The sequence below is a fragment of the Hippocampus guttulatus genome, chromosome 9 (genome assembly GCF_054856545.1).
Source record: "Hippocampus guttulatus isolate MCC_2025c chromosome 9, RoL_Hgut_1.0, whole genome shotgun sequence".
NCBI classification, from domain to species: Eukaryota; Metazoa; Chordata; class Actinopteri; order Syngnathiformes; family Syngnathidae; genus Hippocampus; species Hippocampus guttulatus.
Genome location: NC_141269.1, coordinates 14,317,869 through 14,332,280, shown reverse-complemented (window position 1 = coordinate 14,332,280; position 14,412 = coordinate 14,317,869). Strand labels below are relative to the sequence as shown.

Below are 14,412 nucleotides of genomic sequence, written 5' to 3'. Positions count from 1 at the left end.
GCAGGCGCGTTGTCAGAAAATGTGGACTCGTTGGGAAACGTGGAAATAATTTGTTTACATTGCTCTATGTTGTCTCAAGACAAAGCCTGCAGTTTTTCATCTTTCCTCAGATAAAGTTGTATGGTTTTATTCTGCATAACTGCACAACCAGTATCCACTCCTTTTGTTGGAATTTCCATCTTTTCTGTAAAACTCATGGCAGCGTCATCGACTACAGTATGTTGGTCATGTGTGACTTTTCGACGATCGATTGCTCAGCCTAGAATAACAGGAAACGTAATATTACAACAGGGAGTTAGCATAACTAGCCGGAAGAAACAGCCGGATTGCACATTAAAAAGACAGGACATAGTATTAATCGTTAGCACAGGTCATTGCTCATGCAATACGATGCTGTCGTGTTGCCTGGGTTGTTGAAGTTGGAGGTTTCGCCTTCCTCCAGGATTACGATGTCGGAGCGACCTGCCAGTGACGCTTGAGCTTCTAGCAGCCGCTGCCGTTCTTAAATTTGCTGTGTTTGGACACGTAGCTCGGGGTAAATTATCGGATCAACGAGCGAGATTAAAGTAACGTAGTTTACATTTTTTGGCCTATATTTGACTTCATCCGCATTTTACAACAACATAATTTCTTGTTGAGCAGTGATGAAGTGCTTGATCCCATTGTTCCAAGTTACTCAATGATTACGCTTTAATATTAAAGGAAATGTAAGTTAGTAAAGCACACCTTTGTGGACAAATTGCTTCTTTAACGTCTACAATAATTGCCACATCTCTGAGGGGTCAAAGTGCCATCTCATATTGATCTGAAGAACACCAAAAACATTGCTCCTCCATGTACTGATGTAATGATTTCAATGCTTTGACATGCTTCTACCACGTTGCGTATTATCTTTGAGATCCGACAGTTGAATATTTCAAGGCTTGGCAGAGAATTCAACCCCTAACATCTGCAATAGAGCAATATATACATTTACGGAAATGATCAAGAAAATTATAAGATCTAATTTGTGAATGACTTAATGGATTGAAACATTCATAAATAGTACAGTATTGTGAACAGGTGTGTTCTGCAAACCAAGTGTCCATTTATGACTCAAATGCCATATGTAGCAATGCATTATCATCACAGATGAATATTGATCACATACCAGCAATATTCCTAGTGTCTAAAAGGTTTAGCTCCAATGAGTAGCCCGCGCGCTGTACGGGATGAAAACTGGTGTGACATAGTGTGATATGGTGGCAGCAGCCCAACATTGCTGGTTTTACAGGATTCTAAAACGTAGTCACAGTAGCAATTCAGGAATGGGAGTGACACCATTACCACCATCTTAATCTTTTTCATTTCCTTAAACTGCACAGGATTATGATGCATGGTGCAGCGGCGTCATCGGACCCTTACCAGGGCGCAGGGGAAAGGGGCGAAATGGTGCACACCATATCCAAGGAGACGCTGGGGTCTCCAGACGCTTCTGAACTGGGAAGCCCAAGATCGACACTGAACTTTGATCTCCTCAACATGGTTGTCTCCTATAAGAGAATGGCACTTTTTCTGGAACCAGTTACAGATGCTATGGAGCTGGCCCGCTTCCTGCTCGGGTGTGTGTTTGGAACACAGACTTCAGGAATGCTGGTTGACCTTCAGTTTGTTCTGATTTGGAAACGAATATTCCCATAACAAGTAGTAGTTTGTATGTTTGGGGATCAAGCTATTGCCTTCATAAAATGTTTATTAACTATGCAGTGATTGAGTTAACATTTTAACATTTACAACTATCATGCATAAAGATTATGTTTTTAGGTTAGGGCAAAGGGAGAGTTACTGAAAGCAAGTTGACTTCATTCAGTGCACATTTAACATTCATTTGAAAAAAGGTGTTGGTGGTGTAGTGCGGTCTTAGAATGTTAACATTTCATCATCATTGACATGTAGCTGTTTCACTCTACCTGCGAGCCAGTTCAACATCAATCTATATAGCTCTTGTTTTCAATAGCAGAGAGACATCTTGTGAAGAGTATGATTTCTATTTTTCAGGTGGAGGATGCCCCTGTGCTCGCTGGTTGTTTGTATATTCCTCAATGTCTTCTTCTGCACTATCAATGAAGGTAAGTTAAGACTTCATCTGTCGGTAGTGGCTGCTACTAATTGGCCTTTTCTTCCCCTCTGTCAGTGGGTTGGTTGTCAGTGTGTTTGGTGGCAGTCACAGTACCTGCTGCCCTGGGCTACCTGCAGGACAGGTGCTGGGGCAGAGCCTCAGAAGCGGAACTCCAGAAGAGGCATTACCATACCGTACACCGCAGAGATTTGCAGACGGTGCACCTCAGCAAACAGGAGGCTATGCTGGAAGTCAAAGACCTGTAAGAGATGCTGCATTTTCTGTTTCACTGATTGATTATTTTTAATGTGACTGTAAAAAGCTCGAGACAACCTTTGATTCTGAAAGATTTGTAGGTATTTAAAAATGCACACAAAACTTCCATCCATCCATCCTTTTTCGAATCCGAGGGTTGTGGGCGTACTAGTGCCGATGCCAGCTGTCTTCGGGCAGTCGGCGGGGGGGACCCTGAATTGCTCGCCAGCCAATTGCAGGGCACACACAGACGAACAACCATTCGCGCTCACAATCACACCCAGGGACAATTTCGAGTGTTCAATTAACCTTCCGTGTATGTTTTGGGAATGTGGGAGGGAAACGGAGTAAACACACGCAGGCCCGCGGAGAACATGCAAACTCACACAAGAAGGCCGGAGCCAGAATCGAACCTTGAGGTGGACATGCTGACCATTCGACCACTGTGCTACCCGCCCCTTTAAATAAAAAATGTAAATATAAACGTATTAATTAATATAAACATTACTTTTCATTCGCTTCAGCCGAACACAGCATTGTGACCTATACACAGACTGTGATAATTTGTGCTGAGTATTACATTTTGTTTGACAGTAACGTTCAGCTGAGACCAGCAATTAACAGCTTGAAGCCACTTTTTAAGAATATTTACTCATTATATCTGCCAAACTGTCACTTGTTGTGGAGTGAGTTGAGTCACCTGCCACCATTCAAGTGTTTGCATCTTGAATTTGTGCTTGTAAGTGGAAGTTAAAAACAAAAACAAAAAACAAGCAATTGATGCCTCGTATCTTGGAAAACTTGTAAATTGTGTTACTCGTATGTCAGGACAAGTCCTTGAATACAAGCAACTCAAAGATCAGTTTTTTATCATATGGCCCTATTAAAATGTGCATAAGGAAACAGTTCATGACATGCTTATGTGGAAGAGGAATCTCAATTTCTCATCATGGACTCATCTTTCCTGTTTCCAGGTTGAAGCACCTGGATGACATGCTGTCTTCGGCCTGTCAATCAGCAGAAACACTTTACAAGGTCCTGTACTGGGACAATCACACCACATCATCAAGGTAAAGTGTACCAGTTAATTGAAGGTATTCCCTGTAATCTTAAAAGGAGGTGTGTTGTGTGTTAAATACTATTGGAAAATATGTGAAGCCCTTGTGAGTAGGGAGCTGGTTGAAAATATGGTCTTATCACTCAGCATTTACATGTGATCGTCTATCTCTAGGTTTTATGTAGGATTGTTTACAGTGGTGTGTCTTCTCTACCTCGCTCCTGTGGGCTGGGTGATTGCTGGTTTGAACAGCGCCGTCTTCCTTTGGAATAGAGACTTCCACAGAGGTGAGCTCCACCTAACAAACAGCTTGATGAGATCATGTATTTAAAATATTACCAAACTGACATTGTTTTTGTTGTTACTTTGCATCCAGTTTTGTTGGACCTGAAGAAGCTGTTCCATTTTGGCCAGGCCTCGAGTTCAGAGGCAACGTATGAAGAACTGGAGCACAGCAATGCAGTGGACAGGACGCCCACACCAACCAGTCTGGAGGTGAGAGATCAGATGGAGACAACATAGCCGAGTAGTTGTGATGTGGGGCGTAGTATAAGGCGTTGGTACAATCACTGAGACTTTATGCACTTTTTTGTTTTTCTTCAATGTAAAACCATTAGTACCATAGTATTGTTTTGTAAATTTTATACAGTATTTAGCATATTGCTCTTTATTTAAATGCACTCCTAAAACAAATAAATAATTGACAAAAAAAAGGATATTTCTTTGCAGGACATATCACCAGGCAGTATAGAGGAAGCAGAAGAAGCTGAGCCTGATGATGAATTTAAAGATGCAATTGAGGTATGACAGTTATGCCGATGTGTATTGTACATTTCCGGTACCTTTTTAAATACCAGTCTCAGAAAATGTGCACCGAATTTAAAGTCTTTGGTGGAATGACACATGCGGCATGTATTCCTGTTCAAAATTAATATCAGGATCGGTTGATGAATGATTAAATAGTTTGAATTTGGATGATTTTTTTGGTACTGTATTGACTGGGGGGTATATTGTCGTTGTGTTAATACCTAGACATGAACGCTCAAGCTATTAATATTAAAATGTAAAATGATATCAGCCAAACGATGCGAACTTGTCGCGCTCATGCTGCATGTAAAGCTCAAGCCAACCAACCACATTCCTCCTCTCAAATTTGAGGTTGATGGGACAACTAAAGCCAGCCAAAAACAAACGATTGACAGGGAGGGAGAGACACGCACACAAATGCAGGTTGCACGATGTGGCGACGTTGCAGTTTCCAGCCAATCACAATGCACGCGAAACATCCATTTCCAGATTTTAAGCAGGCCAGACACAGTGGCAAGCTGCACACCGTCAAGCCATGGAAATACTGTATAAAAAGCACACATATATTGAGTTGTACAACAATACATATTGCGTACTCATATTTATGATTTTAAATGTAGCTGTGGATGCAATAGTGCGGCTTGTGGTAAAAATGTACATGAGCAGGGTGCACCTCGCCGATCCTTTCAAGTGAGTGAGGAAGCCACGTCTTTCGATAAACATCCCCATTTTTGTCTTTAATGTCATTCATTTATTTTTTATAAATTATTGCTGACTTTTATGAATGTTCATGACCGTCAGTGAGTTATAATTTTAAGCACTTCCCACATCCTTTTCAGGCACTATCCTTTGCATTTCAGTTATTTTCCTCAAATTCAAATTACTCAATTTAAATTGTGAACATAATTTAAACTGTGTCTGCTGGCCCTGGTCTTGTTTTCTTTGTTAAGCTATCGGCTCGTTTTAAGGACACTCCTTTGTGAGAGGCCGTACCTTCTGGTACCTCGTAAAGTTAAAATAATCTGCATATATACATGTACCGGTATATATATATATTTTTTTTAAACACAACATTATCACAAAAACAGTATTACTCATTATGTTATTCCTATTTATCTCATGCATTCCTCTGAAATCAGGAAAGTTCCATTTCCCTGCAGGTGAGTGTTGCCTCATGTGTACTGAGACCTTTCTGATCTCTTTGTCACAAAGTTCTGTGAACTGTCCAAGTTCTGTACTATACTGTATTTACAATCCTGTGGCAGGGATCTCTAGTAGTAGCATGGGTGCTTGTCTGTAAATTTGTACTGTATTTTACTGCATCCAACAAAGGAAACCCCTTTGGTGTTAGTGGTAAGTGGTCATTTTCCGGTACCTTTCGTTCATGCAGCTAACAGTGACGTTGTTTCTATTAAGGGGCTTGGTTTCACGCTGTCTTTGTGAGGGGGCTGTATTTGAGCTGAGCATCTTCTTAATGATAGTGTATCCTAGTGTATCTCCATCACACTGTGAGCCTATGCCTTGCATTCGGGATAGCAGGTCCTTGTGTGTAGCAGATCATTTTGCTATGCATGTGCATGTATTTTGTTATTGTATGTACAGTATCGTGACCCATCACTGTCTTTGTTGTATAGTCAATTATTTTAATTGCTCAAAAAAATGAATGGATCATCTACACTATAGAATCACTGGTCGACCTCCGATTTGTTGTTATTTCCACACAATTTCATGTAGTCATGGAAATTAAAATATTACATTCCAGTGTCAAACTCTTGCCATTCAAAGTTTGATTCAAAGTACTGCACATTGTTAACAATTTAAGTTTTTGAATGGTCATAACAGTGTATGTGATATTTACTTCATCTGGCGTCACTGCACCAAGGCTGATCGTTCAACCTCAAGCTTTTTTGTGTCTTGTCTTTTGAAGCACATTTTCCTCAAAAATACGGCTAGTATTCCAAATTACAAAAACATCCTTGTGGGTGTTTGAAGTTGAAGGGACCATTGTATCGTAGAACTTTGTCATGCATTTATTACACTCATAGTTACATCATGCAACGGTGCCCGTCGTGGGTCTACTCTTGTCTCCCCCTCCTCCCTTTGCAGGAGGATGATGATGGTCCACTTGGAGCCCCTGAGTTTGACACGCTCTCTGAAAATGGCCTCCTGAGTCGTAATGAACCCATACGCAGCAAAGTGTCCAAGCTGACCGAGAAACTGCGCAAACGCTACCCCACCACCGGTGCAGGTCAGAGTGTTGTGACAAAGTGACAAACGCGAGTTTTAAAGTAGCTGCAATAATAATGCTCAGAATAGGTGTCCGTTTTCCTCTCTCCAAAGGCAACTGTGCTAGCTGCAATGCTGTCTTCTCAGTCCTGAAGAAAAGGGTGAGACTTAAGGAGAAGTGATGTGCAAACTGTGCACGTTGTATTTCATTCAATACTCGTCTCAACACAGCTGTCTCTCTTCCTGTTGTAGAAGAACTGCAGCAACTGTGGCAACAGCTTTTGTTCGCGATGCTGCTCATTCAAAGTGCTGAGGTCTTGCATGGGGGCCACCGGTAAGGCAAGAAAAGACAAATCCAGTCAATCCTCGGGAGGTTGAACATTTAACAGGAAGTCCAGAAAACAAAACTTGATTTTAAATGGCTTTCAGATGCAACTTTATTGTAATATTATTTCACACTGAGTGGCTTTGAGTTCATACAGCTTCAAGTGGAATATACAGTAAGTAGCTTTTTCAACACTCAGCGCGCACCCCTCGGGTTACTGTGCAAAATATTGATGCAAGAGTCTACCTCTGTCAGCTGTCTGCAGCATAGATGGAGTGATCATGCGTACTGCTTCAGTGGTACAGTTTTTCAGCTAATAATTTTCAGCTTGGATATCATCAACAGCAGCCTCTCTTCTGGTGTAGTTCCCCAACAGTTTAAAAATGCTGTGGTCCAACCCTTGATCAAGAAACCTGGTCTTGATCCAGATGTGCTGTCAAGTTTCAGGCCCATTTCCAAACTGCCTTTCATTTCCAAAATTCTGGAAAAAGTGGTGCACATGCAGTTGAAATTTTTCTTGGATGAACATAACATCTTGGAGGTCTTCCAGTCAGGTTTCAAGACGATGCATAGCACGGAGTCAGCCCTGTTACGCGTCTCTAATGACATCCTCCTGGCAAATGACTCTGGAGACCACGTGTGTCTAGTTTTATTGGACTTAACTGCAGCATTTGATACAGTGATCACAGTATTCTGCTGTCTCGTTTGCAGCACTTGGTGGGCATTGGCGGCAGTGATCTTGAGTGGTTTAGGTCCTATTTAGCTGGCAGAACCTTCTGTGTCAGCCTTGGCTGCTCTGAGTCACGCACTGCTCCCCTGTCATGTGGTGTTCCACAGGGCTCAATTCTGGGGCCTCTGCTGTTCTCTGTGTATCTGCTCCCATTGGGTTCCATCTTAAGGAAACATGGTATTCCCTTCCACTGCTATGCAGATGACTGCCAGATCTATGTCCCACTGAGCAAGAAAGACACCTTCTCATTAAGGCCACTCCTATCCTGTCTGGAAGAAATCAAAACCTGGATGGCACAAAATTTCTTGAGATTCAATGAAAAGAAGACAGAGGTGATATTGTTTGGTCCCAGTGGCCCTTGTACATTCCATCCTGTAGACTTGGGCCCCCTGTCTCCTTATCTTAAGTCAACAGTCTCAAACTTGGGCCTTAAACTGGACAGTGATTTCAAACTCGATCGGCAAATTGGTGCCGTTGTTAAATCCAGCTTCTTTCACCTTAGACAGCTGGCCAAAATAAAACCTCTCCTCTCACATGAACACTTTGAGACAGTAATTCATGCCTTTGTCACATCCCGGCTCGATTACTGCAATGCCCTTTACTTTGGAGTCAGCCAGTCCTCCATTAAGTGCCTTCAGCTGGTCCAGAATGCCGCTGCTCGCCTCTTGACTGGTACTCGTAAGAGGGAGCACATAACTCCTACTCTGGCATCCCTTCACTGGCTCCCCATTCATTTTAGAGTTATTTTCAAGATCCTCTTATTTGTTTTTAAATCTCTGAATAATCTCGCGCCACCGTCTCTCTGAGCTCATCCGCCCCTACACACCTGCCCGGCGCCTCAGGTCTGTGGACCAGACTTTATTAGAAGTACCAAGAACTAAACTGAGGCTCAGAGGGGATCGAGCCTTTTCTGTTGCTGGTCCCTCTCTCTGGAATGACCTCCCACTGAACATTCGGCAAGCCTCCTCGCTGCCCATCTTCAAAACCCTCCTCAAAACTCACTTGTATTCTTTGGCATTCGACTCAGCATGACTTAGATTTGTTCTTGGTTTTACTGTTTGGTGCTTTCTACCGCCTTTATTACCGATTTGTCTTACTCTTTATTGTGCATGTTAAATTGCTCCATGTACAGCACTTTGTATGCAACGATGGCTGTTTGAAAGTGCTCTATAAATACTGTTGACTTGACTTGACTAATCCAGCCGAGTAGTAAGTGGGGGGTTCATAGTGGCAAAGGGCTCAGCTCGCAAACGTCGTGTGACCAAACCCAGAAAACAGGCGAGCCGTGATGTTTGCAAGCTGGGGGCTGCCATTTTCAGTCGACATCAGGTAGCAGTACAAGGCAAAATGGCAGCCCCCTGAGATGGACAAAAAAAACAGGTGGATGTTGCTGCTTAATTCATATTCCAAAAAAAGTTTTGACTCCCCTTTAGAGCCAACATACATAACAAAACCGTGATTTTTGGCGTAGCATTACACCTCTAGCGAGTGTTGGTGGTTTCGCCGTTTTGCCCGGCCCCTTGATGGCAACTCTAACTACAATGTGGCCTGGGATGAAAAGGTTTGAGTGACGTCATGCATAATCGTCAAGCTTTTCGTAAGATTTTACTTACCGGTATATTTGTTGCCAACATTGACCATAAAGTCAAAAATGTATGTTTAGGGAGTTATTTTGATGTTTGACAGTATTTAATGTTTAAAGGGAGCATATTATCATGTTGATCACCTCTCCTTTTTTTCCCCAGCTCCGGAGGCCCAGAGAGAGACTGTGTTTGTTTGTGCTGCCTGTAATTCCTCACTCATCAAGTTACAGTGACCTGACATTGGGCCGTGTGGCCCAGTTGGATGTGTATCACTGTTTACTACTCCGCTCCTCACACCGAGAAGCAACTAAACCCTCAAGACATGCCATGGTTTTCCACCTCAGGCACAGGCATCTTTGAAAATCCTTCTTGCCTTTTCTGTTATGCCCACCCTTGTGTCACTGGATGTTAGGTTTACGGACCCTTGTTGGTCCCTTTGCTGAGCAGAGGGAATGGAGGTCATGCATGGAAACACAGGATGACTGGTGCTTTCAGGCATTGCTCACAAGATCAATGGTTTTAAATTTTGACTGACCATCAACATGATCAAATTTGAACTCTGGAGGATTTCCGTAAAAAAAACAAAAAAAAAAAACTGTTATGAGTGACCTTCTTGGCAATGCACTGGGTTAAAAGAGCGATATGGACCAGGATGCTTTCTCGGGTCGTTTGAGCTTAGTGGGCTAACATTATTTTACTCCTAACTGGATCAAAATTTCGCCAACTGGATTCACCAGATTGGACAGGGCATCTGGGTCAAATCATCATCATCATCTGCCCCGCACTCTGAAAAGCAGGACTTGAAAGTGGATGCAGTGGCATTCTAACTCGAGACTGACCCTAGATGCAACGGTATTTTTTTTTACACAGGCACTGATGATTGTAATTGTTGGCTTTGCTTTTATTGTACCGGTAATCATAGAAAGGTTTTAATGTAATCCTTTCTTCTAGAGCTAATATATTTAATTTAAAACGCCTGAAAATGCAAGTTATGATGGATTTTTGTCATGTATATATTGCTCCATCTTTTATGGGTGAAATATTCCGTTGTCGAAATAAACTGTCAAATCCCAAACTGTATATTGACGATAATGCGCCTTGGCAGCATGGAAGCGTCCACCAAACACCAAAACACAGGGAATTCTCCCCACTGAATACATCAAAATGACTGTGGAACTCAGGAACGTGTATACATTTATTCCACTTCTTCGATATAAAATGAGTTTTATATAGGAAACAATGGTGAGGCAACTTGAATTCCAAACATGTAATATATTCTACTACTCTTAACCTCTGATGTACTTTTAACACATGAACAAACAGCAGTGAACATTATTCAAAAACAACTTAGCTATACAGTATATATTTGTGGTTAAGAATGAATACAAAAAAAGTTGCAACAGTTTACATAGATAAGGAGTCACACAATATGTAAAAATATACTTCATTCATTCATTTTCCAAACCGCTTTATCCTCACTCGTGCCGCGGGGGGTGCTGGAGTCTACTATCCCAGCTATCTTCGGGCAGTAGGCGGGGGACACCCTGAACTGGTTGCCAGCCAATCGCAGGGCACACTCACAGCTAGGGACAATTTGAGAGTGTTCAATCAAGCCTGCCATGCATGATTTTGGAATGTGTGAGGAAACCAGAGGAACCGGAGAAAACCCACGCAAGCATGGGGAGAACATGCAAACTCCACACCGGAAGGCCGGAGCTGGAATTTAACCAGTAGCTCTGCACTGTGAAGTCGACATGCAAACCACTCGACTACCGGGCTGCCCTAAAAGTATACATGGACAACAAAATTTCAAACCTTCGGCTGTCCATCTCCAATACCACTCCTCAGTCGGGTCATGCGCGTGCTGGAGCCTGCCCCAGCCAACTATGGGCGAGAGCCCGCTCACCCTGGACTGGACGCCAACCAACAATTAATCATAACATTGAGGAGCAGCTAGCGGCGTAGAAACAGAAGAGGATGAGCAAATGATGCTGTTGAGGGTGTCCGGACACCCAAATGTCCTTCATGTTCCAATTTACAAATTTTGCCAGTTTCAATAAGAAATTGAAAGATTTTGCAGTGCCATTACAACGTCATTGCAAAATTCAACATTCAACATCTACGTAGTTCATATTTCAGGAACAGCGAAACTGTGTTGTGTGTGAACATTATGGAATCTTTACATTGTCCGGTAAGCGAGAGCCAAGTTAGGGCACTTTTTAATATTAATGTTAACGCGTGCTTAATAAACTAACTTAAATTTGATTAAGTGTAAGAAAAGAAAATCACCGTAGCAGAACATCTAAAATGACAAAGGTGTTCTGAAAGTGGCCAACATTTGGACACCTCAATGACTTACCGTACATTCATCCAAATTATTATTCACAGATTAAATACAATAAGAAAACTAATTTACTTGAACAGAAATGAAATGTTGTGGTTGTTTGCACGAGCAAACTTGTCCATGACTTTTCTGTTGAAATCAACCAGTTCCTGGATAAATTGGTTTTCATTGGAAAGCATACAAAGAGCATTCCATCGCTCTTTTCCTAGCGTGTTTTTTGCCAATGTGTTTATCCTTTCCATTGCTGAATGGTTCCTGTCAGGCTCAGGGGACGCCATGGGAGTTGCGAGGAAGATGTTTAACAGAATGCATGTTTCGGACAAGATGTCTTGTAGGCCAGTTTCGCTAATAGTCTGAAGGAGAGAAAGTGCAGATTTGCCCGCGTACAGCTGATTGTGTTGGTAGAGAATATTGAGTTCACTTTGTAACTTTTCCTTGTTCTTAAGCGCTGAAGGCCACAGCTTGATGGCACAGCTGAGTTGGGCCACCGGGAATGAAGCTGCGAATTTGGGGAAAAGTGAGCAGTCCACGAGCTGCGCTGCAATGAGGTAGTCACTGTTGGAGAACCGGTCCTCCACTTGCGCAATCATGTTGTCACAAGCCTCCTTCATAACATCAGCCGTGTTGGTTTTCCTGCGCTTGGGTTCGCCATCGCCAGCGTGGTCGGCGATCACGTGTGCCCTCTCTCTCACCTCCTTCACGTTGGCGATGAAGTTCTCCACAGCGCATCTCACGATCGAGCCGTCAATCTCACGGTTCTGCAGGATGTTCTGTAGCACGTCCACTTCCGGCATGACTTCCGCGAAGAAATGCAGCAGCTGGAGAAACCTGGGGTCTCTCAAATGCATGGATAGGCCGTATGCCTCGCTGACAGTCACACTGTCCCATCCCGGCTGAGTGCGAATGCAATCCAAACACTCCAGTATGGCATCCTGGCTGTCCCATACAGCGTTAATTGTTCTGCTTTGAAAGTTCCACCGTGGTCGCTGGATGTCGTTGTACGACACCTTCATCAGGGCGGCTGCTCTTGTGGGCGGCGTGAAGAAGGTTGCAAAGCCAGACAAATCAGCAAAAAACACCTTCAGCTCACGGATTCGAGATGCACACGCCTGCTGCAGGGTAACATTTAACTGGTGGGAGTAGCAATGCACAAACACTGCGTTTGGGTACTTTAAACGCATCAAGGTTTGCACGCTGCCTTCGCCATCACTCAGCATGGCAGCTCCATCATAGGTTTGCACGATAAGTTTCTCAGCCAGATGCAAGGGCTCGAGAACTTGTTGGATGGCGTCGGAAAGGCCGAAGGCAGTTTTATCCGTGACTTCGATTAACTCAAGGAATCTCTCGATAAGAGTGTTGTTCACCACATATCTCAACACGATGGCCATTTGAGAATTGCACGAGACATGAGTAATTTCATGGACCTGCAGACCAACAAACTGGGTCTGTTGCAATTGTTTGTCCACTTCCTCCCTGTAGACCTCATACATGCAGTCGAGTAGCTCGTCCTGAATGGTGCTTAAAGACAAATGAAAGAAAGGCTGCGCGTTATAGTGTCTTTTGAGCCTGGTGTCTCCCTCACACATGGTTTCAAATATGCAGCTAAAGAGAGCCGCGTTTAGTGTTCCGTCGTGACCGTGCAAATCCACTTCACACTTGCCACAAAGTTTAACGCAGGTAATCAGTCTGTCCAGAACATAGCGATTCTCCCCGGTTAGTCTGTTGTGTTCCTCTGTGGCAAGCCGATCGGCGTCACCGATGCGCGTCTGCACTGCGGGCAGCCCAAGTAAACCCAACTTCATGGCACATCTCAGGTGTGACGAGGAGCTCTCGTGCTTGGCCGTTCTTTCGGACAGATGTTTAATGTCTTTGAAGCCGATCGATGCCCATACGGAGTCCAAGCCACCAAAAAGAAGACAGGGGAAACAAAAGAGTGCGCTTTTGGTCGTGCTCGCGGTTAGCCATTTCTTTTTTTCGAACCAGTCTTTTTTGAAGGTGCGGGTCACCATATCTCCATGTTGAAGGAGTACAAAGTCTTCTGGTCTGTGCGGCCCTAAGCGTTTTATTTCCAACTGTTCTTCCAACTGCAATTTACTAAAATGCACGCACAGCAAAAAGTCGACGTGATTCATGATAAAACTTAAACGCTATTTGATCTCGATAGCTGATGTATCAATGTTTTCTTCCTCTTCTTCTTCTACGTAATCGTCTTCTTCTTTTGCTTCAAATCGTTCTCGTTGACTTTTTTTCTGGCAGACTGCAAAACGTTTTGATCAGGTGTTGCCTCCTATTGGTCGTACTGTGTTATCGCTGTTCCTGTTTGCCCTCCACGATGTACTGTTAATGAATACTGTATTGCACGTTTTGCTTTCAAGAGGAAGTTAATTATTTCCGAGGTTTCGGACGTAGTAAATAGTTCTTCGTCCAAGCAAGACAACTCCGGCTGACTATTGTGTGTCCTTGGCAACACAGGGGCACACTGCACTCCTGCCCCTGACAAGGAGATCATCTCGGGAACGCAGTCAGACGACAAAAAGAAAAGAAAAAAAAAACCGGAACCACAAGGAATGAGGAAATTCACACTCACCGATTTAGCAATTCAATCACCATGTGTTAAATTATTTAAATAGTATTTAACTTAAATACTATATTCATGTCGGAGACTTTTCCACAATAGATAGGCTGTTTGACATTTTTAGTAGGATTTTTTTCTCCTTTTGATGGTATTTATTTAGTAATTAGTTTTTTAAATTAGGATTTCATTGCTTCAATCTGCAAACACATTCTTGCCACATGGCCACTGTTTATTAAGTTATGCATTTTAACGTCAAACAAGAAGCTCACAATGCTGTGAGCTTCTTGTTTCTGACTAGACTGTCGGGGGCAAGTGCAATATAATGGAACAAATCTTAGATTGTATGTTGTAAATGTAGGTCACTGCTTCTTATAATATTGTGGCCATAGTACACAGGCCTGTTCAGTTCCCA

At 43.0% G+C, this 14,412-nt stretch overlaps 2 protein-coding genes across 8 annotated transcripts; one reads left to right on the top strand and one right to left on the bottom strand.

Annotated features, from left to right (window-relative positions):
* Positions 1 to 264: 264 nt before the first annotated feature.
* zfyve27 (zinc finger, FYVE domain containing 27) lies at positions 265 to 10,156 on the top strand. 7 transcript variants are annotated; one of them, XM_086119139.1, is made up of 14 exons: positions 265 to 535; positions 1,365 to 1,601; positions 2,038 to 2,108; positions 2,174 to 2,360; positions 3,328 to 3,423; positions 3,585 to 3,697; positions 3,787 to 3,905; positions 4,140 to 4,211; positions 5,357 to 5,377; positions 5,550 to 5,570; positions 6,324 to 6,465; positions 6,558 to 6,604; positions 6,696 to 6,777; positions 9,244 to 10,156. In XM_086119139.1, exons 2-14 carry the CDS (start codon positions 1,369 to 1,371, stop codon positions 9,312 to 9,314), a joined length of 1,275 nt encoding a protein of 424 aa, XP_085975265.1. In that variant the 5' UTR covers positions 265 to 535; positions 1,365 to 1,368; the 3' UTR covers positions 9,315 to 10,156. The 7 variants fall into 7 exon arrangements, with proteins under 7 accessions (XP_085975265.1, XP_085975262.1, XP_085975263.1 ...); XM_086119136.1 differs by having other exon boundaries at positions 6,534 to 6,604; XM_086119137.1 differs by having other exon boundaries at positions 265 to 566; positions 6,534 to 6,604.
* A 1,337-nt stretch (positions 10,157 to 11,493) lies between these two features.
* Positions 11,494 to 13,227, bottom strand: LOC147200469 (zinc finger MYM-type protein 1-like). The gene has a single exon (XM_086119174.1). It carries the CDS (start codon positions 13,225 to 13,227, stop codon positions 11,494 to 11,496), a length of 1,734 nt encoding a protein of 577 aa, XP_085975300.1.
* Positions 13,228 to 14,412: the final 1,185 nt, after the last annotated feature.